This window comes from Aotus nancymaae, unplaced genomic scaffold, assembly GCF_030222135.1.
Source record: "Aotus nancymaae isolate 86718 unplaced genomic scaffold, 86718_ANA_hifiasm-v0.15.2.pri h1tg000036l, whole genome shotgun sequence".
Taxonomy (NCBI): domain Eukaryota; kingdom Metazoa; phylum Chordata; class Mammalia; order Primates; family Aotidae; genus Aotus; species Aotus nancymaae.
The window spans coordinates 53,286,190-53,313,137 of record NW_026988450.1 but is presented as its reverse complement, the minus strand read 5'-3'; the positions used below and the strand labels follow the sequence as shown (position 1 = coordinate 53,313,137).

The following is a 26,948-nucleotide window of genomic DNA, read 5'->3' as shown; positions in this document are numbered from 1 at the left end:
CTTGGACCCAGGAGGCAGAGGTTGCAATGAACCAAGATCATGCCACTGCACTCCAGCCTGGGCAACAGAGCAAGACTCTGTCTCCAAAAAAAAAAAAAAAGGCAATTATTATTTTTTTTATTGCATTTTAGGTTTTGGGGTACATGTGAAAAACATGCAAGGTTGTTGCATAGGTGCATACGTGGCAGTGTGATTTGCTGCCTTCCTCCCCTTCACCTATATCTGGCATTTCTCCCCATGCTATCCCTCCCCAACTCCCCAGCCCCCCGCTGTCCCCCCATTCCCCCCCAACAGACCCCCGTGTATAGTGCTCCCCTCCCTGTGTCCATGTGTTCTCCTTGTTCAACACCCGCCTATGAGTGAGAACATGTGGTGTTTGATTTTGTGTTCTTGTGTCAGTTTGCTGAGAATGATGGTTTCCAGGTTCATCCATGTCCCTACAAAGGACACGAACTCCTCATTTTTAATGGCTGCGTAATATTCCATGGTGTATATGTGCCACATTTTTCCTGTCCAGTCTATCATCGATGGGCATTTGGGTTGGTTCCAGGTCTTTGCTATTGTAAACTGTGCTGCAATGAACATTCGTGTGCATGTGTCCTTATAGTAGAACGATTTATAGTCCTTTGGATATATGCCCAGTAATGGGATTGCTGGGTCAAATGGAATTTCTATTTCTAGGTCCTTGAGGAATCGCCGCACTGTTTTCCACAATGGTTGAACTAATTTACACTCCCACCAACAGTGTAAAAGTGTTCCTATTTCTCCACATCCTCTCCAGCATCTGTTGTCTCCAGATTTTTTAATGATCGCCATTCTAACTGGCGTGAGATGGTATCTCAATGTAGTTTTGATTTGCATTTCTCTAATGACCAATGATGATGAGCATTTTTTCATATGTTTGTTGGCCTCATGTATGTCTTCTTTTGTAAAGTATCTGTTCATATCCTTCGCCCATTTTTGAATGGGCTTGTTTGTTTTTTTCTTGTAAATCTTTTTTAGCTTGTTGTAAATTCTGGATATCAGCCCTTTGTCAGATGGGTTGGCTGCAAAAATATTTTCCCATTGTGTTGGTTGCCGATTCACTCTATTGACTGTTTCTTTTGCCGTGCAGAAGCTGTGGAGTTTGATTAAAAAGGCAATTATTGAGATAGCTTTGACATTAACTTGACCCTGACCCTTGGCAACCCTGAAGGCCTCTGAACTTCCAATAGGTCCAGAGTCTCCAGCTCTCACCTCTGAGGAGCTGCCAATGGGTCCCATGCCCACCACGGCTGGCCCTACAGCTAAATCCTGAGCTCGTGCTTTCTCGGGCATGACTGAGTCCATCTGCATCTTCTACGTCCTCCTCCTAAGAACTCCACCCGTGGCTTTCAGATTTGAACTGGAATTCTTGCCTCACATTAACATTCATTCCTGCTGGATCTTTGGTTGCTTCTGTTGCTGCCAACATGGTTTCATGCTCATTTTCTAGAATAATTTCCTTGAACCAGGAGATAGATGCAGAGAATTTTATATCCAAGTACAGAAATAAAGTACTTTGGGAAAAGCTCTTTGCTTTTTCATGATTTTAAAGTATGAGAGCAGCAGCAATTTATCAGATGAAATGGGGTATAACCTGGGAGAAAGATCAAGGCCTTGATTGCATTTTTGTGGAACTAAACTCTTGTCCTTATTTTACTTATCTCTCTTCCAAATGCAACGTTTAGAGAATGTTGAGATCATCATTTAAATTAGAGTAACATATTGTTGTTATGGTTGCTGCTTCCTTTTAGGTTAAAGAAGAAATGAAAATCCTTGTGCAAGATAAAGGTGTTAACTCTTTCAAGATGTTTATGGCCTATAAAGATCTGTACATGGTGAGAGACCTGGAGCTGTACGCAGCCTTCTCTCAGTGCAAGGAAATTGGAGCAATTGCCCAGGTCCATGCAGAAAATGGAGACTTAATTGCAGAGGTAAGCATTTGCATTCCAAAGCTTCTACAGAAATGACAGCAGCCATAACTTAAGATGAAGAAGATTGGGTCTACATAGGTAAACTCATTTAATGCATTGGAAGATGAGAAATCCAGAAATGGATTTTCTGTGACTCTGAAATGGATTTTCTGTGGCTCAGAAACTCCCGACATCATTTACTGGAGTCCCTGCTCTCAGCTTTATGCAGGTAGTATATGCACTTGAATGAGAATTTCCCCTTTGCAAACCAGCTCTTAGATCTCAAACATGTGCTGTTATGAAAACACAAATACTTTTCTTTGTGTCCTCCAGCACAGTTTTGGCTTTATTGTTGTTTTTCAGAAGCTCAGGCTGCTGGTTCAGAATACCAAAGTGTAGACAACATCAGTGTCATCTTATGACTTAAGCAGTGTATTAGGTAGCTGTTTAAAGCCCTGCTCTTTTCAGAAACTGGATATTAAAATGTGCTCTGGAGGAATCGAGATGATATTTATTTCTCATGTTAGTCCCATTATTAATGCCTGAAGGGTACACCATCTGCAAGATTTAAAGAGCTGTCTCTTGCTCTTCATATTAGCTGACTTTTTTGTCTCCCTAGGCTCAGCTCCCATTAAACTGAGTGAGATTGAGTTTCAGTGGCCACAAGGCAGAGAGGAATAATGAGAAGAGAGCGTGAGCTGTAAAAACGAAACAAAACAAAAAACAGACCAGGGTTTAAATTAGACTCTTCTACTTTATAGTTTCATGACACCAGGAAGTCTTTTTACCACTCTGAGTCTTGACTTCATGCCCTTCTTTTAAGGAAGAAATAACATTTTGAAGAAGAGAGATGACAGGTCAAATACCATTTAGTGGGTTGGATTGGGGAGCAAGTGAAGAGGATCAGTCCATGAAAAAAAGTAGAACTGATTACAGAGTATGACAATGAGTCACTTCAATAGTGATCCATAGTATTTTATTTTGTTTGTCCTAATCAATATTAAGTCTTAAATACAGATATTGCTTTTCAAAGAATGTGATTAGAACTGAGTCACTTCAATAATGATCCATAGTATTTTGTTTGTCCTAATCAATATTAAGTCTTAAATATAGATATTGCTTTTCAAAGAATGTGATTAGAACTAACTTCATATCTTTTTCACCTTTTCTTTTTAAAGTTTTTTATTTTTGTGGGGTATATACCAGGTGTATATATTTATGGAGTACATGAGATATTTGATATAGGCATGCAACGCGTAAGAATCACATCATGGAAAATTGGGTATCTATCCCCTCAAGTATTTACCCTTTATTTTACGAACAATCTAATTTTACTCTTTTAGTTATTTTAAAAGGTGCAAATATTGACTATAGTCCTCCTGTTGAGCTATCAAGTACTAAATCTAACTCATTCATTCTTTTTTTTTTTTTTTTAACACAGGAACCATCCCCACCTCACCCCACATCCCTCTCCAGTACCCTTCCCAGCCCCTGGTAAACATCCTATTTTATATCTCCATGAATTTAATTGTTTTAATTTTTAGATCCCACAAAGAAGTGAGAAAATGCAATGTTTGTCTTTCTGTGTCTGGCTTATTTCACTTAATATAATGACCTCCAGTTCTATCCATGTTGTTGCAAACGACTGGATCGCATTCTTTTTTGTGGCAGAATCGTACTCCCTTGTGTATGTGCCACGTTTTCTTTATCCATTCATCTGTTGATGGTCACTTAGGCTGCTTCCAAATCGTGGCTAAACAGTGCTGCAACAAACATGGTAATACAGATATATCTCTTTGTTATACTGTTTTCCTTTCTTTTGCATATATGTCCAGCAGTGGGATAGCTGGATCATATGGTAGCTTTATTTTTAGTTTTTTGAAGAACTTCCAAACTATTCTCCATAGCAATTTTACTGATTTACATTCCCATGAACAGCGTATATAGGTTCCGTTTCTCCACGTCCTTACCAGCGTTTGTTATTGCCTGTCTTTTTAATATAAGCCATTTTACCTGGGGTGAAACAGTATCTCGTTGTAGTTTTGATTTACATTTCTCTGATGATCAGTGATGTTGAGCCCCTTTTCATATGCCTGTTTGCCATTTGTATGTCTTCTGTGGAGAAATGTGTGTTCAAATCTTTTGCCTATTTTTATATTAGATTATTAAATTTCTTTTTCCCGTAGAGTTGTTTTAGTTTTGTATATATTCTGGTTATTAGTCCTTTGTCAGATGGGTAGTTCGCAAACATTTTTTCCCGTTCTGTGGGTTGTTTCTTCACTTTGCTGATTGTTTTCTCTGCTACGCAGAAGCTTTTAACTTGACATGATCCCATTTGTCCATTTTTGCTTTGGTTGCTTTTTCCCCTTTCCAATTAAAAAAATATGATTGCAAAATATGCATATGGAAATTAACTTATACGATTAGAATATTAAAATTGTTTTTACCAAATACACATGCTATATATATACACACCCACACAAACATGTTCACATGGACACACACACACACACACACACACAGCCCTATACCTAACAAATCAAAAGCAAAAGCCTGGTGCTGCATTTAATTTATGATAAAATAATGATGTCTGTCATTAGTAAATCTTCCTTACACATATACACATTCCTGCTGTCTTTTTAGGGAGCAAAGAAGATGTTGGCTCTGGGGATAACAGGCCCTGAGGGCCACGAGCTGTGCCGCCCAGAGGCAGTGGAGGCAGAGGCCACGCTGAGAGCCATCACCATAGCCAGCGCTGTGAACTGTCCTCTCTACATTGTGCATGTGATGAGCAAGTCTGCAGCTAAGGTGATAGCGGATGCAAGGAGAGATGGTAATTCCTGAATGTAACCTCACTTAGAACTCAGTGTTAGCTGAAGAGGAAAGTCAATGTCTGTAGCCTCTGCTTCAGTTTATGAGAAAGTGCACGTGTATTTCCACAACTTTTCTTCCTCCCTTTTTATTAGCCTCCTGCTTTCACTTATTCTTCTGTGTGTCTGTTTTTCTCCACTTTTGTTCATCTTCATCCCTGCCTCTCTGCCTTCAGGTTTTATTTATTATTTTATCTCCATCCTTGGGACCCTAGGACATTTCCTTTAGCTACACGACTCCACCCTCAATGCCACTAGCAGCCACTTTTAAATATGATAGGTAAATGCAAAGCTCTCCGGTTTTTGTTTTGTTTTGTTTGTGATGGAGTTTCGCTCTGTCACTCAGGCTGGAGTGCAGTGGTGTGATCTTGGCTCACTGCAACCTCCGCCTCCTGGGTTCAAGAGATTCTCCTGCCTCAGCCTCTTGAGCAGCTGAGAATACAGGTGAGCACCACCACACCCAGCTAAAATTTATATTTTTAGTAGAGACGGGGTTTCACCATGTTGGCGAGGCTAGTCTCAAACCCTTGACTGCTAATCTTCCACCTGCCTTTGCCTCCCAAAGTGCTGGGATTACAGATGTGAGCTACCATGCCCAGCCCTCTTCAGTTAATTTTAAAGAAGTTTCCCTGTCTCTTAGGCAGCTCCACTACCCTTCCCACTACCTGAATCAGGGCAGTACAAGGCACCTAGTACATGCTCAATAAATTTCTTTTGCATTGGTTTGATTTGTCTGACAGCCACTTGGGTGTTGGAGCAATTGAAGCAACTATCCAAATGGTATTTTTATGATGGTTATTTCAAGATTTTAAAACCCAAGTTACTTGTACCCCAAACTGCCTAATTGCCTCAGTTCCCTAGTTTAGTCTAGTATGTAAATACTCATCTTAAAGGAAAGAGAAAATCTCCTATTTTTGATAAGCTTTGGGCAAATAAATGATTTAATTCTTTTGTCAATACTGGTAAAGAAAGGATGAAAAACAAATAAGGTGTATTTTACTCAATGACTTTAGGCCCATGGTTGCTTCTGTCATCTCAATTTTAGGAACACAGATAATCAGAGACAGTCTTATAATTCAACCTTGCTGTCTTTTTTTTTTTTTTTTAAACTGGCTGTATTTTTGTAAGATTCATTATCAAAATAATGGGTCTCACTCTGTTGCCCAGGCTAGAGTGCAGTGGTGCAATCACAGCTCATTGCAGCCTCTACTTCCCAAGTGATCCTCCCATCTCAGCCTCCCAAGTAACTGGGACCACAGGCATGCACCACCATGCCCAGCTAATTTTGTAATTTCTTGTAGAGACAGGGTCTCGCCGTGTCGCCCATACTAGTCTTGAACTCCTGAGCTCAAGGAATTCTCTCACCTCGGCCTCCCAAAATGTTGGGATTATAAGCACGACCCACCGCATGGTTTTGGCGTGTATATAATTGATACCAAAATAAATATTGTCAAAATTTCTTCTTGTTGCATTAAGGTTTAGTAATGATTTTGTGCAAGCTGTGTGCACTTTTAAAATGTAATCCATCAATATCTTGTCTTAAGAGTAAGCTTATTTCACATAGAAGTTAATAATGTCTTACTAACCAACCATTTCTGATTGCTACCCTCACATTTAAAAGAATTTCACCTCTTTGTAAGTGCTGCAATTTTAAAGTTATAGGTTTTCCCCACTAGATGGTGCTGTTGCCAATTCTATGAGATTAGTTGGTCTATAATCATTTGCTTGGTAAGTCGTGTACCGTGTCCATGTCAGAATATCATAAGGAACAGTGAAATCAGCAGAAATTTTCACTTCTAACCCACCCTCAAGCTCCAATTTTGACAGTTCCGTCAGGAAGCAGTATTTTGATCTTGGGTATTTGTTTTACATTGGGATTGGATTCCATTAGGAGCAAAGTAAAAGCCTAGGGAAGGTTTTAGAATACAGATCATAGGCAGAAAACTAGTAAATACGGACATTTTAATTTGTGGTAAATTGTTTTAAAATTCAATATTATTTCTTGAATCTGTAAAACATTTACCTGGTCCAAGAGTCAAAATTGTACATAAAAATGTTCAATGAAATTTTACTTGCCTTTTTTAGCTTCTACTTCCCATAGAGTATAAGTAATGATTTTTATTAATTTACTTCTAACCTATCTTTACCACATTTCTCTTTACCAAATAAGAATATATTCCTTCTTTCCCACATAAAAGGTAGCATACTATATGCCTTGTCTACACATCGCTTTTTTTCCCACTTGAAAATATGTTCTTAAGGTCAGCCCACACTAGATACAGAGATTTTCCTCATTCTTTTTTGCAATTGCAGAATATGCTACTGTTTTTATTCAACGAGTCCCCTATTGATGGACATCTGGGTTGTTTCCGATCTTTTGCTGTTTCAAGTGAAACCACATTGATGGCCTTATGCATAAGCCATTTCAATTTGTGGAAGACACGTTAGTTCTGGAGGTCAGAAGCCTGAAATGGATCTCACAAGGCTACAGTCAAGGTGTCTGCAGGGCTGCATCCCTTTCTGAGGTCCTAGGAAGCCCTTGCCTTTTGTGCCTTTGCAAGGCCCCTCACATTACTTGGCTCATTGCCCCTTCCTCCATCTTCAGCCCCAGCAACAATGGGTTGAGATCTTCTCACATCACATTATTTTGATGTTTTTGCCTCTCTCTTTCACTTTAAAGGCCCCTTATATTAAGCCTACCTGATTAATTCAGGATAATCTCCCCATTTCAAGGACTTTAATTTAATCGTTATCTATTAATCCCTTTGCCACATAAAGTGACATATTCACAGGTTATGGGGATTAAGATGTGGACCTCTGTTGAGCTCCATCTTTCTGCCCACCACAAAATAGGTATCTTGAGGGTAGATTCCTAGAAGTGAGATTGCTGGTTCAAAGAGTAAATACATATGTAATTTTGGGGATATTGCTCATACTTTCCCCAAGGAATTGTAAACATGAAATATTTAAAATACCACCCCAAACATTGTAGTTGAGTCAGACTTACTGTGACGGTATAATACTTGTGAAAATACCCTCATGCACAATTGTCAAAGGGGCAACATTGCTCCAGAATAAAATAGTCTGAAAGATTCCCTATCCCATGACCAAGGCCTGTGATCAAGCAGGGGCCCAAAGAGGAAGGGTCGGACATAAACTGTGCCCAGCTGGTTCACATGGTGACTGCATCAGCAAACCGAAGGACAGATCCCTGGGGAGTGCAGTGGGACAAGAGCTGTTGGACCACACTGACCTTTTACAGAAGATGCATCTACCCTGTCTGCACTCATTTATTATCCAACATCATTTCTAAGTGTAAAAGAGCAAGGTACATCTGAATAAGAAATCGTTTGGTTTTTCACATTTACAATATGAAAATCTCCCACCTGTAAATACCACTGCCAGCCCATTCTGGTTTTTTTTTTTTTTTTTGAGACAGTCTCTCTCTGTCACACAGGCTGGAGTGCAGGGGCACGATCTCGGCTCACTGCAACCTCCACCTCCTGGGTTCAAGCAATTCTCCTGCCTCAGCCTCCTGAGTAGCTGGGATTACAGGCATCCACCACTATGCCTGGCTAATTTTTTTGTATTTTTAGTAGAGACTGTTTTTCACCATGTTGACCAGACTGGTCGAGGTGGCTCATGCCTGTAATCCCAGCACTTTGGGAGGCAGAGGCAGGTGGATCACCTGAGGTCAGGAGCCCATTCTATCTTCAAGGGCCTTGACTCTCATAGTGTGGTCCCTAGAATGCAGCGTCCACATTGCCTGGGAGCTCCTTAGACATGCAGAGCCTTGGGGCCCATCCATATTCCCTGATTCAGAAAGTGCACTTATAACTAGAACCCCAGGTGATTCATATGCATATGAGAATCATGGCTCCAGGAGGCACAAAAGAGATCCAATTATTGATTGCTTCTATTGTGGTAGCCTAGAAATACAATGCTATTAAATTTGATTTTATTGTTCGATTGCCAGCTCTATACCCAGAAGAGTGGGATAGTAATCATAGCAACTAACAGTTTGTTGTTGACACATAGTAGTATTTTAATCTCTTTTATCTCATTTCAGGTTTTACTATATTCTTATATCAACGTATTTTAATATACATTGTCTTATAAAAAATCGTCGTAATAATGCTTCATGCTCAATTTTACCACTCTTTTGTGACTGAATGAAATTGAGCCTTGGGAAAGATTGGTAAAGTAAGCCAAAGATCACTTTATTAGTAAGTGCTAAACTTGGAATTCAAATCCAATTCTATGTGGCCCTAAAGCCCAAACTTTTTCTGTCACTCTCCACTCTGTTAAAGGAGAAATTGATCTAAAGTTGGGAAAACCTGGATACCAAGTTTGTATTTAATGGGTTTGGTGTTTATTTATTTATTTACTTATTTTTAGGGACAGGATCCCTCTGTCACCCATGCTGGAGTGCAGTAGCACAATCTTAGCTAACTGCCACCTCAAGCTCCCAGGCCCAGTTGGTTCTCCCAACCTCAGCATTCCCAGTAGCCGAAACTACTCATGTATGCCACCACACCCGACCAATGTTTAAATTTTTTTGTAGAAATGAGATCTCCCTTTGTTGTTCAGGCTAGTCTTGAACTCCTGGCCTCAGGCGATCTTTCTGCCTGAACATCCCACAGCGCTGGGATTACAGGAGTGAGCCACCATGCCCCGCTGGCTTTGCTGCTTTAAAAATTTTAATTAGTTTTTGGCATTACATTAAAACTATTTATTTAAGACATTATCATCATTTTGCTATTTTTGTCATTATCAAAAGATTAACACATGCCGGGAGTGGAAATGATGAAATATTAAATAGAAAGTAAATATCTTCTATCTCCCTCAGCTCATTCTTCAGAGCCTGTGATGTAAACATATCTATCTTTAGTTTTTGGTGGCAGCCTCTAAAATCCTAAACTATAAGTTTGTAGTGATTTATAATTTTTGACAGTATCACTTGATTCTCAACTATGAAAAACGAATAATTTTGTAAGCTTCTCACCTCCTGAGTTTTGTCAGTAATAAATGTCACTTCAAATGATATATTTAATTTTATGTATTTTAGCTATTACTTTTTTTTTTTAGATATAGGATCTCACCAGAGTTGGAGTGCAGTGACAAGATCACAGGTCACAATAGCCTCGATTTCCTGGGCTCAAGCAATCTTCCTGCCTCAGCCTCCAGGATGGCTGGGACTATAGGCATGCACCACTGTACATGGCTAATTTTTAAATTTCTTGTAGAGTCGGGGTTTTGCCATGTTGCCCAGGCTGGTCTCAGGCTAACTTCCCACCGTGGCCTCCCACAGAGCTGGGATTACAGGTGTGAGCCACCGCACCCAGCCAGACATCTCTTCTCTACAGGCTAAAAGAAACTTAGAGACCCTAAGTGCTCTCTCTCTGCCTCCTCCAGATGTCAACCAGCTGTATTATTATCTTTACATAGATGGGGTTTACAGATTACAGTTGGCTCTGTAACTGTAATTTAGGTCTTCCATGCTTCATCTATAGGTTAAGTCTAAAATTTAGAACTGTCACAGTGTAAAATTATGGAAATATTCTTCTCTGTAGAAATAATTAGTGAGAAGAGAACTTCAGACAAATTTATAGCACTAACTTGGAGTGCAAGTTAGTGTTATTCAAATTAACGCTCAGAGAAGCAGTTTCCAAGTGTCAAGGTCAAGTGAGTTTTCTTCAGTCCAATAGGACTCAAAAGCATGCCTTACTTTGGTTTGCTACATATTTAGACCATTATTGTCTTGTAAAGTTTCTCATTTCTCCTGAATTTTTTCCAATTAGCTTTTTTAAAAATAGGTTGAGAAAAGAAAGATATGCCTTCTATACCATATCATGAAGAATTCTAGCTTCTTCATCATACTTTCTATTGAATAGAATCAGCTCTACTTGCAGAGATTCTTTGTGGGAGGAGAATCTGCTGAGTTTCCCTTTCATTTTTGATAGCTGCTTGCTAAGTCTGCAGTAGAGATGTCATTCTGGGATAGTGAGGTTGGATATACTGATTCCTGGTTTCCGTATCTCTCCTTTTCTTGAATTACTTTGAAGATTCTCAGAGAATTTTTAAGGAAAAGTGTGTAAAAGGTGAATTTTCTGGTTCCTTGTCTTCAGGCTTGTTGGTTGATTTTGATGGGAGTGGAATTCTTGGTTCAGAAATACATTTCCTTCTGGATTATGAAGGCACAGTTTCCTTCTCTGCTGGCATCAAGTGTTACTGAGTAACAGGCAAATGCCAATACGATGTCTTGTCTTTTTATCACAAACTTTTCATCATCTGTAAGATTTTTATACTTCCTCTTCATTTTAGATGTTCAGAAATTTCACTGAGACTGTTACTGGAAAGGGATTCCAATCCAGACTCCAAGAGGGTTCTTGGATTTTGCTTAAGAAAGAATTTAGTGAGAGTCCATAAAGTACAGTGAAAGCAAGTTTATTAGAGAAGTAAAGAAACAAAAACATGACTACTCCACAGACAGCAGCCCCAGGGGCTGTTGATTGGCTATTTTTATGGTTATTTCTTGAATATATGCTAAAGAAGGGGTGGATTATTCATGAGTTTTTCAGGAAAGGGGCAGGGAATTCCTGGAACTGAGAGTTCTTCCTTTTTTTAGACCATATTGGGTAACTTCCAGATGTTGCCATGGCATTTGTAAACTGTCATGGCATTGGTGGGAGTATCTTTTAGCTAATACATTATAGCTAATACATCATAATTACTGTGTAATGAGCAGTGAGGATGACCAGAGGTCACTCTCGGTGTCATTTTGGTTTTGGTGGATTTTGGCTGGCTTCTTTACAGCATCCTCTTTTATTTATGAATTATTGCCATCCCATCTGCTTTCTATATACTTAAAATCTACCAAAACCCTGGTCAACCATGATTCTTCTTTCATCCCCAGTGAAACTCTGGATTCTTTCCTTTTTGTCTTTCTTCACCAGGATTTTTATGTGAACTGGGAAAGAAGAGGTGGGGAATGTATGTTCAGTGCATCCAAAGCCTGAGGTTTCTTTTTGCTCATGCCTTGATATTTTCTTTAAGCATTCTGCAATAAAAAGTGAAAAGCAGGTTAGAAAGAGAAGAAAACTTTCAATGGTCCAAGCCATCGAAAGTTGTGCCACTTTGACAGTTTGCAAAGAATGTCCATTTCATGCTTAAGTCTTTTTTAGTCCAAGTTGAGTAACTATTAGTTGGTGCAAAAGTAATTGCATTTTTTGCCATTACTTTCAATGCTTTTCAATACATTTCTGTGATTTGTTTAGAATGATGGCAGTTCTCACAGCAATTTAACTTGATCTACTTGCTATGTAGCTGGCAGTATTTGTTTCCCATTTTGTCTGAAATGGTCAATGCTCTGCTTTGCTGTTGTTTTGGTTTGCAGTTAAACTTGTTTTAGCTTGTGTTAATAAAGTTTACCTCTACTTCATATCCACATTCCTGTCTTTATAGTAAAAATATGATTTTCATTTGAACTTAACAAATATTTGGTTTATACTTTTCATAAACAACAAAGTTCTTAGATGCCAAGCACATGCTAGGTACTGTGCTCTAGGCTTCATCTGCATGATAAAACTTTGGTTTCCATAGCCTCTTATTATAATCCAGACATTTCTTTCTATTAGTAATAACTTTTTCAACCAATTGCCGATCAGAAAATTTTTAAATCTACCTATACCCTGGAAGCCCCCACGTCAAGCTGTCCTGCCTTTCCAGACCAGAACACTGCATAGCTTACATGTATTTGACTGATGTCTCATATCTTTCTAAAATGTATAAAACTAGACTGTGCCCCAACCACCTAGGACACATATTCTCAGGATCTCCTGAGGGCTGTGTCATAGGCCACTGGTTACTCATATTTGCCTTAGAATAAATCTCTTCAAATATTTTACAGAGTCTGACTCTTTTTATCAACAGAGGCTTTAGAATTCCTATTTTCCATTTTATGTAAACTCTGTCCCCTTTATATTTCTCTTGTGTTTTAAAAGATGAGGAGAAAAATCCACACAGTGGCTCCTCTCTCCCCAAGGTGGTCACACTGAGTCCTGATTGGCAGTGTTGGACAAGAATACACCAAATTTCATTTACTCACATGCAGTGAACTGATGCTTAGGCACCGGTGCTGTGGGTAGAATCAATGTGCCACTTAGTCAAGGTGGTTTTGAGTCTCAAGTTTCCTTTCTCCTCTTTTCATTTTATTTTGGAGAAAGAATCTTACTCTGTTGACCAGGCTGGAGTTCAGTGGTGCGATCTTGGCTCACTGCAACCTCAACCTTTTGGGTTCAAGTGATTCTTGTGCAGTCTCCTGAGTAGCTGGGACTACGGGTGTGCACCACCACATCTGGATAATTTTTTGTATTTTTAGTAGAGATGGGGTTTCACCATATTGACCAGGCTGCCTTTCTTCTTTCTTGCATATGAACATCAGAACATCTCATGGTCCTTTAAATTTGGAACAAGATGATTTACATTATATCAAATTACATAGAAGTTAAAAGCTGGCCATTAAAAAAAATTTTTTTAATAGAATTGGGTGGCTATTAGGAAACTACTGTTTGTGGAGTGTATGATTTTTCTACGGCTGCTGTAACAAAGTGCCACAGACTGGGCCACTTAAACAATGGGAGTTTATTTTCTCACAGCTCTGGAGTTTCGAAGTCCAAAACCAAGGTGACAACAGGGTTGGCTCTTTCTGAGGGCTATGGAGGAAGGCTGTGTTCCAGGCTTTTCTCCTTGGCTTGTAGATGGCCATCTTCTTCCTGTGTCTTCACATTATCTTCCCCTGTATGTGTCCAAATTTCCTCTTCCTATAAGAACCTCCGTCTTATTGAATTAGGGCCCACCTTAATGACCTCACTATAAATTCAATACCTCTATAAAGATCCTTTTTCCAAATACAGTTACATTCTGAGGTACCAGGGATTAGAACTTCAACATGTGGATTTGGGCAGAGGACACAATTTAGCCCATAACATGAAATGACTCAGGGTCCCAGGAAGATTCTGGGTACTTTCATAAATATTCATTTATTTGACCTTCACAAAATTGCTACACTAGAGGGACATTGTGATCCCATTTCACAGATGAGAAAAACAGACTAAGAGCAATGACTTACCTTGTACAATGTCACCAGCTAAAAAGTGACAGAATCTGGATTTGAACCTAAATCTGTATTACCCATTCTACCAAGCTGCTTCTATGTATTTTCCTTCTCAATTCTTTTTTTTTTTTTCCTTTGTAAATGTAATGTTTTGAATCAAAATAAAGTCCAGGAAAGTTTGGCTCTATCTTTTTGTCTAGGAAGATTTCTTTCTATAAACATGTTTGGTTTCCTAGTTGGTGGCCAGTGCTTTTGCTCCTGGATGCCTATGCTTTTTCTCTGCTTCTTTCAACCTTCTTTAGCAGATCTCAGGACTCCATAAAGCGTTGCTTGTAGATCCAGACAATGTGTTAACATCTGCTCTCTCACCGTCGTCTAATAAATGAGTTGTCTGGTCAGTGGGGAGTTTGGATTGGTTTGACCTGCTTCATTACTGGGAAATCTTGAGAATCTCTCAAAGGATGAAATTCCTTTAAGTGGGAGGTTGCATCATAAAGGGCAGTCTTTTCTTTGTTTGGTTTTGAGCCAAAAAATGGAGAAATAAGGAGAGAACATCTATGGGTAGACAAGCTATAACCTAATGTGAAGCTTGCTAGGACAGTGGTAGGAGATTAATGATGAAGATGTTCTCATCTCCTAAGGGTTATTGAAAGCTTCCAGTTGTGAATGTAATCAGGATAGGACCAGGCTCCGGATAGATAGAGCACTTTTCATTGCCAAGCAGCTAAGTGTAGTAAATGAAACCAGTAAGTGAAATTGGAAAATTGCTCAGCCATATCCACAAATAGCCTGTGGTTGACTTAAACATTTATAAATACATGCTCTTTCCCAAGAAATAAAAAATGGCACTTTTCCTAGTAACATAGTGCATGTGATATGATAATACTATGACTCTAATTCTGGCTGTGCCACTTAGTGCCAGTGTGTCTTGGGCACATTAGTTACTCTCATTGAGCATCAATTTCTTCATCTGTCAAATCAGCATGAAGGTGGCTATGAAGGTCAAATGAGATTGTATTTGGGAGCTTTGCAAACTATAGGATGGTATGCATGTGTTAGCTATTTTTATTGTTATTTTATTTTTAGCCCAAATCTAACAGAACCCATAATCATGCTGAATTATCCAGTTTGATTATCCAATTTATGGATTATCCAGGACTTCTGTTTCCCTTCCTTTTTTTAGTTCTTGCATGCTTTTTAGTCCTTTGAAAATGCCTTAGAAATTGTGAAATAGGAAATAGAATATGCAGTTAAGAAATTTTACCTTTTAAATTTTACTTTGGATATTAACAGATACTAAATGGGGAGAAAGTTGAAAATAGCCGAGTTAATGAAGAGCTTGTTATATATACCACTAAAGTGGCCTGTCACATTTTAAAGGAGCTGAGCCCTTCCAAGGAAATTACCTGTCATCTTGTTTCAAAACAGTCCTGGCAAACTCCCGGTAGATGCTGACACTTTCAATTTTTCCTGAGTGCTGTTAAAATTGTAGAACTTTTGGGACCATATTCCCATATCACCTTGATGGGCCAAGTGATTGAATAGAACATGTAATAAGGATCTTTCCTCAATGATAAAGCACCATGGAAAATCCCGAGTCAGCAACTCGTAAAGTGATTGCAGATCAAGTCTGAGTTTTCATTGTCCAAGCATCTGTAAAACGTTCCCTTGGAATAGGAAGGTCTCTTCATACTTGCAAATAAAATATCGCATCCATCTTCCCAGTTCTCCTGTAGATAGTACATTACCTCTTCATTCACTAAAAACGATTGCTGCTTATTCTATATTCAGAAAGAGCTGATAATGATGTTTCTCCTTTTCTGGGAATAGGGCAGTAAGAATCCAGATGGAGACAGGACTATCTAGTAGAATACGTCATGGACACAAAGAAAGTTAGCAGTGGCTGAGTCCCTAGGGGAGAAATTTTATTGATACTTGGTTACTTAAGAAGTGAAGTTCTTAGGCTTTCATTAAGCCTTGCTTTCATGGTTTTTCAAATTCCTAAGCTAGCCAGTGGAAGATGGCTAGTTTGAAGAAGGATCTATGAAATAATAGGGTGCCACGTTCCAATTTGATATGACTCAGGCAACTGGTGGCCATCCACTGTCAGTGCTCTCTGAGGAAATCTGTTAATTTCAGTTATGTATCAGGATTTTAACTGAAACTCAGCATCTGATGAACCAGAATGAACTAATTTGGTATGCCAGCATCTCTTTACTGTGCACTCTCCTTAATGATTGCCTGAATATGATCAGGTTGATGCCAGCAAACCTATTATTCTGACAAATGCTAATCAGAGATAGGATTCTGATTTTAAATTCAAATTCACTGTGCACTATTAACTTTTCTAACATTGTACGCTTTTTTCTTGATGGCCTCATTTGCATGATTTTTAAAATATGCATTTCTGGCAAAGACTTTATTATCTGAGTGTTCTTTCATTTAATACAAGTTTATTGAGAAGTTCTTTTTTTCAAGCGTGTGAAAAGGTTATCAATTGATTTGCAGCAGAGATATACTGTGGTTGAATTCCATATGACCTAACTAATAATTATCTGTCATCAGGGTAGTAAAGCATAAAAGTTAGGACCACTGGAGTCAATATGCCTGGGTTCAAATCCTACCTCCTCCACACCACACGGAGTGTATGTGATGTAAATGCAGAGAAGTTATCGCTCCATAGCTTTATTCTCATCTTTTAATGGCGATAACAATAGCATTTATCTGGTAGGGTTTTGGAGAAGATTTCATTAGAATGGCTCTTGTACTGGCCAGCTTTTGCTAACTTATATGGCAATAAAAATGGATCTAAAATATGAATAGCTTACACTTACAGAGGTTTCTTTCTCATTCATATTTATGTTCATCGTGGGTTTTTAAATCCTGTTCACAAAAGTAAATTACAGTTTGGGATTCTGCTAAACTGTAGAGATTACCCTCTGCTAGGGCGGAGAAGTCTAATTTTTCTGTGTTTGTTAGATGGTCCTCTTAAGAGTGAATTAAAGTGATGAATGCTTCTTTTAATCTTTCCAGGGAAGGTGGTCTATGGAGAACCCATTGCGGCCAGTCTCGGCACAGATGGCACTCACTACTGGAATAAAGAATGGCACCATGCAGCCCACCACGTCATGGGTCCACCCTTGCGACCAGACCCTTCAACACCCGACTTCCTCATGAATCTGTTGGCTAAGTAATCATTTTGCAGATGACTGGGAAGCATATTGCCAAAAGAAGGTTTGGGTGGAGGGGAGCTCGTCCTCCCATCTGGACCCTCCATTGACCTCCCAATATTCTCTTCTACTTGGCCTGACAGGTCCTGGATACCCCTCATCTGCAGAGCAAAAAACATTGACTTAATTATGCTATAACATTTGTCAAAGTCTTTTCTGGACTCAGAGAAATCAGATCATTTTCACTGAAACTTTACTCTTTTCTGACTTTTTTCATCTCTTGTTGCCCAAAGCCAGGGCTCTTCATTATGCCTTACTTTTTCTCAGAATATTGTTGAATTTTGAAAGCTGATATAATGTGGGGACTAAGTTGTGTATGTAACACTGTTACTTTCTGGGAAGGTATGATCATTTTCCTTGAAAATTCTACCATTCCTGGGCCAGGTGCAGTGGCTCATGCCTGTAATCTCAGCACTTTGGGAGGCCAAGGTGGGTAGATCATATGAGGCCAGGAGTTCAAGACCAGCATGGCGAACATGGCAAATCCCCATTGCTACTAAAAATACAAAAATTAGCTGGGCGTGGTGACTCATGCCTGTAATCCCAGTTACTCAGAAGGCTGAGGCATGAAAATCACTTGAACCCAGGAGGCAGAGGTTGCAGTGAGCAAGATGCACTGCACTCCAACCTGGGTGACAGAGCAAGACTCTGTCTCAAAAAAAAAAAAAAAAGAAGGAAACAAAAAAGAAAATTCGACCGTTCATGGATATCCCAACACTTGCCATTCACAGATAGTCAGTCTCATGATAAGATTGTATCATGACAGACCGTACAAGGGTTCACTTACCCGTTTCTCTCGGCTTCCTTCCTCTTTCATGATTCAGCATCCCCAAGATTACTCGCAAGTCAAAGCAGGATTCCTGTCCCTGGTGATTTTAGCATCCTCAGCTAATCTCACCCTCTGTTCATCCCAGTGTGGCCATGTGGTTAGGGACTGACCTGGAGGACCTGCCCTCCATTCATGAGGATCACCATGGTGATGTTTTTGTGGAGTATTCTGCTGACGAGGAGTTTTCTCTTATCTTATTGCTGGTGATTCTGAAGTTATCTTCATCAAGTACATGTAACTATTCATTTCTAGATGAGAAACGGAGTCTCAGTCAAGTGCTTATCAGTTACTAAGTGACGGAGCTGAGCTTAGAACTCATGCTTCCTAATCCATCTTGTACCATGTTTCCTATCAGTGTGTCCTCTGAAGGTGCTTCCTAGAATAGAGACAGGAGAGGTATAAAATATGTTCATGAAAAACCTGCTCATTCTCCATTGCATTTTTCTGACTTCAGTTGAGAAGGGAGCCAAGAGATTAGGAAAGGTTATGACAATTTCCTCTTAATGTATTCTGTATACTCACCCCATCACTCTCATGTTTTTTTTGTTTTACAGTGATGATCTAACCACAACAGGGACTGATCATTGTACTTTCAACACTTGCCAGAAAGCTCTTGGGAAGGATGATTTTACCAAGATCCCCAATGGGGTGAATGGTGTTGAAGACCGGATGTCAGTAATATGGGAGAAAGGCGTGGTGGGTTTCACAGGTCCCAACCTTGTTTTGTCTAGTTCTTTAGCCAGGATCCTGCCTGTTTAAGGACCAGAGTGGCACAAATTTTCATACAGAAGCTTTTTGCTTGTTTTTACTAGGGAGGATCTTAGGAATGTAATACTATCACCTCCACCACCATTCCACCCCTCACTATAGCATCAGCAAAGAAATAATCTTCTCTGTCTACATAGTTTATTTTAGTTTAGAGGATGCATCGCACCATTTTGCAGAGACATTAGGGGATGAATTAAGATTGTACACAGAGGGTTATTTTTGAATTCTCTGAAATGGCATAGCCCATCTTCTTGATTTCTCATGTTCTTGAATTCCAATACCTCATGTGTCATTGGTACAAATATTTGAAATGATAGAAAATACATGAAGGGGCCGGGTGTGGTGGCTCATGCCTATAAGCCCAGCACTTTGGGAAGCCAAGGTGAGTGGATCACTTGAGGTCAGGAGTTCAAGACCAAGCTGGCTAACATGGTAAAAACCCATCTCTACTAAAAATATAAAAGTTAGTTGGGCATGGTGGAACATGGCTGCAATCTCAGCTACTCAGGAGGCTGAGGCAGGAGAATCGCTTGAACCTGTGAGGCAGAGATTGCGGTAAGCCAAGATCACACCACTGCACTCCAGCCTGGGACAACAGAGCAAGACTCTGTCTCAAAAATAAATAAATAAATAAATAATACATGAAGGGGATTCATTCTGTTTATACTTCCTTTTCACGAAATCTCTGTTGATGTCACTTTTTTTTTTTTTTTTGAGATGGAGTCTTGCTCTGTTGCCCAGAGTTGCTGGAGTATAGTGGTGCAATCTTGGCTCACTGCAACCTCTGCCTCCTGGGTTCAAGAGATTCTCCTGCCTCAACCTCTCAAGTAGCAGGGATTATAGGTGCCCACCACCATGCTAGGCTAATTTTTGTATTTTTAGTAGAGAGGGAGTTTCATCATGTTGGCCAGGCTGGTCTCGAACTCCTGACCTCAGGTAATCCACCCACCTCCATCTCCCAAAGTGCTGAGAAGCCATCATGCCCGGCCTGATGTCATTTCTTAAAGAACCCATGGATATCATATTTTTAAAATTTCTGTATGAAGTCACAAAAATAATAATTTAAAGTCTGTGAAAAAAGAATTTTAAAATGTGCATGACTAAAAGAAGAATCATATGACTAAATGTCTATGTGTTAATTTGTCCAGCCAGTTGACATGTGGAGCTGAAGACCGGCAGAGGGGACTTGCCTGGTTAGACTTCTGGTCCCCATTGTCCTGCCCTTCTCACCCATCTCCTAGGATGCCTTCCTCAAATGATACATTAATTGTATCTCACGCTTCAGAATCCTCTTTGATTACTTTTACCCTACACATGTCACATACTTCTAACTCGAATGAATTATTCACCAAGTCTTGTCAATTTTATTTCCAAAGCACCTCCTTATTTCTTTCTTCATTACTACTATTCTAGTTGGAGGCTCATATTTTGTTTGGACCTTTGCAGTAATCTCACAGCTCGTCCCTGTCTCCAGGGTCTCACTTGCTACAATACCTTCTCTATTCCAGGACAAGAACTCTTGTTCTGTACTGAGAACAGCTGACAATGCTTTTATTGTTTTGTATTGTTTTGTTTAGAATATTATAGAGTGAGGATAGGTTTTGAATGGAAGTTCTCATTCACAAATAAAGTTCTGTTTGTGCTATTGTTCTCTCAAAAACCCCTTACTTGTCTCCATTACTTATTGGATGATAGTTGAATCATGAGCTTACAATTAGATCTTCAAAACACCTCTATTACCCCATCTTCTGCTGACTATTTTCCTAACCCCCTCTTCCTCCACCCCAACTCTAACTATCCCAGATGACTTCTCTTTACTCAGATTTTCTTGATAACAGTTGAACCCTCCATTTGAACTTGTGTTATTACAACGAATATCTTTATGATAGCAGATTTTCATAATCTATATAGTTCCCAGGTGTATAAATGGCTTTAAAGTGACTGAATAGTTCTAAACAATATATAGAAAACCATGTTATTTTATGAAACATTAATGTGGTTTACTTATGGGAATATTACTTTCAGGGCATGGTTCTTAGTCATTTTTAAAGCAAGGACTCCTTGATTATTAAATAAACCTTAAGTACCCTCTTACCATGTAAATAGGGATAAGCCCCTAACATTTTTAAATTTTATTTTAGAGAAGCCACATCGCTCTGATTTCTGTCCATATTAAAATCTCTTGCAATAAACTATCCATAATTGTTGGTTCATGTAAAACTTCAATTACATAAAATTGAACCTCTTGAGTTGATTTTTTTATCTTTTCAAAAGGGTCTAATCTGGGTGTGGTGGCTTATGCCTGTAATCCTAACACTTTGGGGAGGCTAAGGCAGGTGGATTGCCTCGGCTTCCCAAACTGTTAGGATTACAGTTCCAGACCAGCTTGGGCAACATGGTGAAACCCCATCTCTACCAAAAATTAGCCAGACATGGTGGGGCATACCTGTAGTCCCAGCTATTAGGTTGGTGCAAAAGTAATCACAGTTTTTGCCATTAAAAGTGATGGCAAAACTGCGATTACTTTTGCACCAACCTAAAGCTTGGGAGGCTGAGGTGGGAGGATCACCTGAGCCAAGGGAGGTCAAACCTGCAGTGGGCCATGACCATGTCACTGCACTCCAGCCCAGGCAACAGAGTAAGACCCCGTCTCAAAATAAAAAATAAAAGCGTTGTCACTTGATTTAAAAGTGTTGTCACCTATCTTCACTCTATAATATTCTTTAAAAACAAACAAAACAATAAAAGCATTGTCAGCTGATTTAAGTGTTGTCAGGTGGGTATGGTGGCTCACGCCTGTAATCTCAGCACTTTGGGAGGCCGAGGTGGATGGATCACCTGAGGTTATGAGTTTGAGACAAGCCTGAAGAACATGGTGAAACCCCGTCTCTACTGAATACAAAAAATTAGCCAGGCATGGTGGTGCATGCATGTAATCCCAGCTACTTGGGAGGCTGAGGCAGGAGAATCGCTTGAATCTGGGCAGCAGAGGTTGCAGTCAGCTGAGATTGCATCATTGCATTCCAGCCTGGGCAACAAAAGCAGAACTCCATCTAAAAAAAAAAAAAAGTGTTGTCACCTATCCTCACTCCATAATATTCTATTTAATGTCTACATGATTATCTCATAAATCTTAGATCTGTAATAAATAAGCCAGATCATAAATGTGGTAGTGTCAAACTTTAAATGAGAATCGAAAATACTATTACCAAAATTTAGCTGTCACCCATAACAATTTGTGTGATTCTAGGATAAATGGGAAGAATTAGTGGGGATGCTAATTAGTGGGGTTTTTGAAAAGTCATCTTCAGGCTTCCATATGTTACCCCATTATCTCCATCATTAGCATTCTGACTGTTTAATACTTATCAGCATCCTCAGATGCTCCACAATATAAGAAATTAGGTGCAGTTCTGTTTAAGAGTTGCAAGTCTTGTCATTTCATTGATAGGATACTTTTTAATATTTGATAATTAGAATGATTCTTTGAATTGCTTTACAGCATAGTGGTAAAATGGATGAAAACAGATTTGTGGCAGTCACAAGCACAAATGCAGCCAAAATCTTTAATCTCTATCCAAGAAAAGGAAGAATAGCTGTAGGATCAGATGCTGACATTGTGATTTGGGACCCAAAAGCCACAAGGTAAGCCTAAGTTCTTGTATTCCTTGGCTTCATCATGGAGAAAATGTACTAACTTGCAAAGAAAGAATGCTTTGACATTAATCAGCCATTTCTCCTTAGATGACTTACTTGGCTGTGCTCAGGTATTTTGAGCCTGTACACAAGATAAAGGTTTCGATGTGCAAATATTCCTTTGTTTTTCTTGGCATAGAGGATGCAGAAGTTGTGTTGCATTATCTGACAATGGATCTGTATATAAAACCAATATGAATTTACCACTTCAGTGCCTGGCAAATGCCCGAGTTCACATGGAAGAAAGGTACAGAGCAACGAAGGAAATAAAAGGCTTAGTCTGAAAAGGGTTGTATTGAAAACTCAAAATAATTACAGCCTTTTTAAAGCTTTCAGATAGAAAAATTCCAGCACAAAGGATGTCACTTTCAGTTAGCCAAATTTTCCAGTTGAGTTCATCTTCAGCCTATCATTCCTAGTAGACTCCAGCTTTTTTGTTTCCAATTTCCATAATTCTATGTTAATATTGTAGGTACGGCAAATTCCACCAACTGAGGAAAGCAGTCAGTAGAGGCTGGAGCTTTGTTATTGTCTCCTTATAGGACGATAGCACAGGCAGCACCTGCAGCCTGATAGTGTTTTTCATAAACTTTGCAGTTATAATGGAGATAATCCCATTATATGCTTTAATAGTCTGTATGTATGTGTGCTTGCATGGACTTCTGCCTCCTTGTACAAGCATTTATTCAAAGTCTATTAGGGTTTCTATTGTAGTAAGCAAAAGTCTACAGTTTCTTGGGCTAATATTGTCACAAAGGCCCAGCTTCAATTGAAGTGCTTTTGGGTTACCCATGGGGAAACGATGACCATTTGAAGCACTAAGCTACCATTGCTGTAAGCTTAAAAGCGAGTCCCAGATATTCCCATAGAAAATACTTGTTTTTTTTCTGCTTGACATTCTCTGGGTACCCATTGTTCCCACCCAGGGATCAGTTCACATGGTTGGCAGGCTGTAGTCATAGCAAGCAGGCAGCCTTCAGTGAAACACTTCAGCGTATCACCTCTTCGCTGGGTACAAACCATGCAATGCCATAAAGGGTATTGTAAACATCTTATTTTCATAAATATCTTAAGATAACAACAAGACATGGCTCAAGATCTTTCTTATGTTAATAAGGACGTATTGCCCATTTAAGGACTAAATATCTGGTTGTCAAATGATCTAGGTCCCTCTCCCTGCATACAAAATGAAGGCAAATAAAACCAAATGTAGGCAGCTTCTCTACAAGGGTAGAAAAATTGTGCTTGGAAAGGCAAAGGAAAAAAAAAATGCTTGGACTTGGATTGCTCTATGGCTGAATTGAGCATGCTGTGTTTAGAGAATTCCTGATATTTAAAAGATCACTCTACAGAGGGCTGCTGTACACCCAGCAGGGGCCTGCCCAGGGCCATCTTGGCTGTAATTCAAACAATTTAGGCTACTTCAAGGGCTGGGACCATGCAGACCTTTTGAAATAACTTGTGACTGAAGGAGATCATGAGCTTTTATCCGAAAACTCAGAAATTTTCAAAAGGGAGAAAAGTATTCTGTGAAAGAAATATTTGGTGAAAAGTGATGTTTTTAAAGCATAACATCAGGGATCCTCATACTAATGTTAATCATCAATAATAATTTGTACGTCACAGCTCTCAGTGGGTTTTTTAAATGTTTTGGTGTCTTAAATGTGATTTTACCAGGAGAGACAAATATTGATTACCTTATGACAATGAGAAAACTATAGCTGTACAACAGTGTAAGTGGCACGTTTGCTATGAGAACCCTGACCTAGTGACTTTGACTTCATAAACTTGGCTGTGTTTTCATGAGACTCAGTACTATGCTATCTGCTGATAGCAAAGCAGAGCACTTTACAATATTCTTGATTTTTCATATTCCTTTTTGTCTTCCAATCAGGTGGGCCAATAACTAAAAGCATTTTTGGATTTGATTTCATTCTCTGTCATTCTTTATCAAAGGTGAGGGAAAAAATGAAAATACTTTATTGTGTTGTGAGACTCTCCAGTCTAATTCCTAATGATATGGAGAGTCTTAGGAGGCCATTCGATGTGCTGCTTCTTTTGAATCCTACCCCTGAGTATCTCCAGCAGGGCCCAGCCTTGTGAGCCCTTGTCTGTTGTTTTGCTTTCTAAGGATGACACCAGCTCAGGGGTAGAGCACTGTCTTCCCTAGACAACTGGACAAAGAGAGACGACCTGAACCTAAGGTTGTGAATAACTCACTTACTTTATTTACCACGTATTGCTGCTTGGAGGATATTTATAGGCTGTGATTATGTCTCTTTGAGTCATGTTTTTAGACTATATAAATTTAGACCACTTTCTCACAAGTTTTGCTGCTGATTTCTATAACATTGTCTTGTCCTTCCTTTCCTATTCAGTTGTTTCAGAATAGCACATAATGATCCAGATGTGTATATTTTTTTCTAAGGATCTATATATATTACCTGCTTAATTTCCCTCATTTCTAGTCTAAGAATAACTAACTTAAGGTCAATCTAAAAAGCTTCTATGTTTTTACATTTCTTTCTATGGCATTCTCTCATAAGTTCTTTCACATATCTGGTATGATTTCCATCCTTCACTTTATGAAGGACATTACTTATCAAATTAATGATCAAATATGTTTATCACAATAATAACAGAAAATTAAATATTTGTATTTTGTATATGTGTCTTTTGGGGGAAAGACACATATTCTGCATTATCTTACTAGTATGAGCTCTTCTTTATCTATGTCTGCTGATTGTGTATACCTCCGTGCCAGACACAAGGAAAACCAGCCTAGGCCCCGAGCCTGATGTGTAGGTTCTGGTCCCAGATCCATCAAAGGTCATTTAAAGTCTCTGAAAACCCACTCTCTCATATGTAAAATGAGATCACTAAGAATTGTCATGCCTACCTCACAAAGTTTTGGTTAGAATCACATGAGATACGTGTGAAAATGCTTTGTCAACTAAGAATGTTTTACACAAAGACAAGATATGTATTATTATGGTTATTTTCTGTTTCTCTAGTTTGACCGATTTCATTCTTTGCAGGACATTTTCATTTTTAGGTGTTCTTAGCTATTTTGCCTATGGTGATCGGAAGGCAGACAAACCATGGGGTTCTATTTCTCTGACTCTAGTTCCTTTCAAAAAGCTGGTGACCTTTTTGTTGTTCTTTTCTTGTTTTCTTGTTTTTTTTTTTTTTGAGAAGAGGAAAAATATTCTCAGAGTATATTGAATTGATTGAGCCTCCTTTGGATTCCTTTGACTTATTCTATATCTTGCTTCTTTAATCCTTTGACATTTTTCTCTAAGCCATCATCAGAATGTTTTTGCACTTTGATTATTCATCTTTTTCAACTGCAGAATGTGGGAAAAAGGAGAGAAGGAGGCTGTTGAAGAGCAGGCTTCATAGAATAATGAATCTGGAAGAATTCAAGGAGAAAGAATGTTTATTGTGGTTTGCGTTAAAAGAGGGAGAGATTGTTGCAGAAACTGTATACTGAGCCCTTATCTGGGTCGATCGCAGCACCAGCTTTCTCTATTCTTGGCCTGGTTGTTATGAGAGAGTTGCTCATCTGGGCTGGCTGTTCCTGACCAAAATTTATGCTGATGACCTCAACTAGGACCTTTCTGAAGTGCAATAATATTTTTAGCCTTTTCTAACTGTCCATGAATCATCCATAGCTTTCCACTGTCCTCAGACATTGCCTACCATTGCCACCGTCTGCCTCTTCTCACCTGGCGGCCTGAGGTCTGCTGAATCCCGCAAACCCACTTACAATCCTGTACCACAATCTGCCTTCCTTTTGTTCTTCATTAATATTCTTGAGGTGTACTTCTATTTTTTAAATAAATGTTTCATTTTAGAATATTTTAGATTTACGGAAAAGTTGCAAAGATAGTACAAGACAGTTCTCATGTACCCCACAGCTGGTTGCCACTATTATTATCTGACATTAGTATGGTACATTGTCACAATTAATGAACCAGTACTGATACATTATTATTAACTAGAATCCATACTTTATCGTATTTCCTTAGTTTGTGCCTGTTTTTCTCCGTTCCAGGATCCCATATTACATTTAATGGTCATGTGTCCTTAGGCTTCTCTGACTTTGTTTTTGATGACCTTGACAGTTTTGAGGAATATCAGTCAGATATTTTGTAGAATGGCCCTCTGTTGTGATTTTTCTGATGTTTTTCTCATTATAAGTCTCGGATTGTGGGTTTGGGGGAGGAAAACCACAGAAGTAAAGAACCATTTTCATCACATCACATCAAGGGACATATTGTGAGCATGACTTACCACTACTGGTGTTGACCTGGAGGAACTGGCTGAAGTAGTATTTGCCAGGTTTCTGCACCATACAGCTATTTTCCCCACCCCTTTCCATGTTGTAGTTTTTGGAAGGAAGTCACTATGTGCAGCCCTTACTCAAGGAGTGAGGAGTTATGCTCTCGATTTTTGTTTTAGTTGATCCTATATGACTTAGGCCCAGCTCAGTTCAGCAGAGAG

General features: G+C 39.1%; 1 protein-coding gene across 1 annotated transcript in view; it reads left to right on the top strand.

Moving 5' to 3' along the window:
* Positions 1-26,948, top strand: part of DPYS (dihydropyrimidinase) — an 86,887-nt gene that overhangs the window by 17,893 nt on the left and 42,046 nt on the right. Inside the window, exons 3-7 of the mRNA XM_021675644.2 lie at positions 1,776-1,955; positions 4,578-4,767; positions 16,953-17,109; positions 18,533-18,674; positions 22,249-22,391. Coding sequence (XP_021531319.2) covers positions 1,776-1,955; positions 4,578-4,767; positions 16,953-17,109; positions 18,533-18,674; positions 22,249-22,391 — 812 coding nt within the window. The remainder of the gene's footprint in view (positions 1-1,775; positions 1,956-4,577; positions 4,768-16,952; positions 17,110-18,532; positions 18,675-22,248; positions 22,392-26,948) is intronic.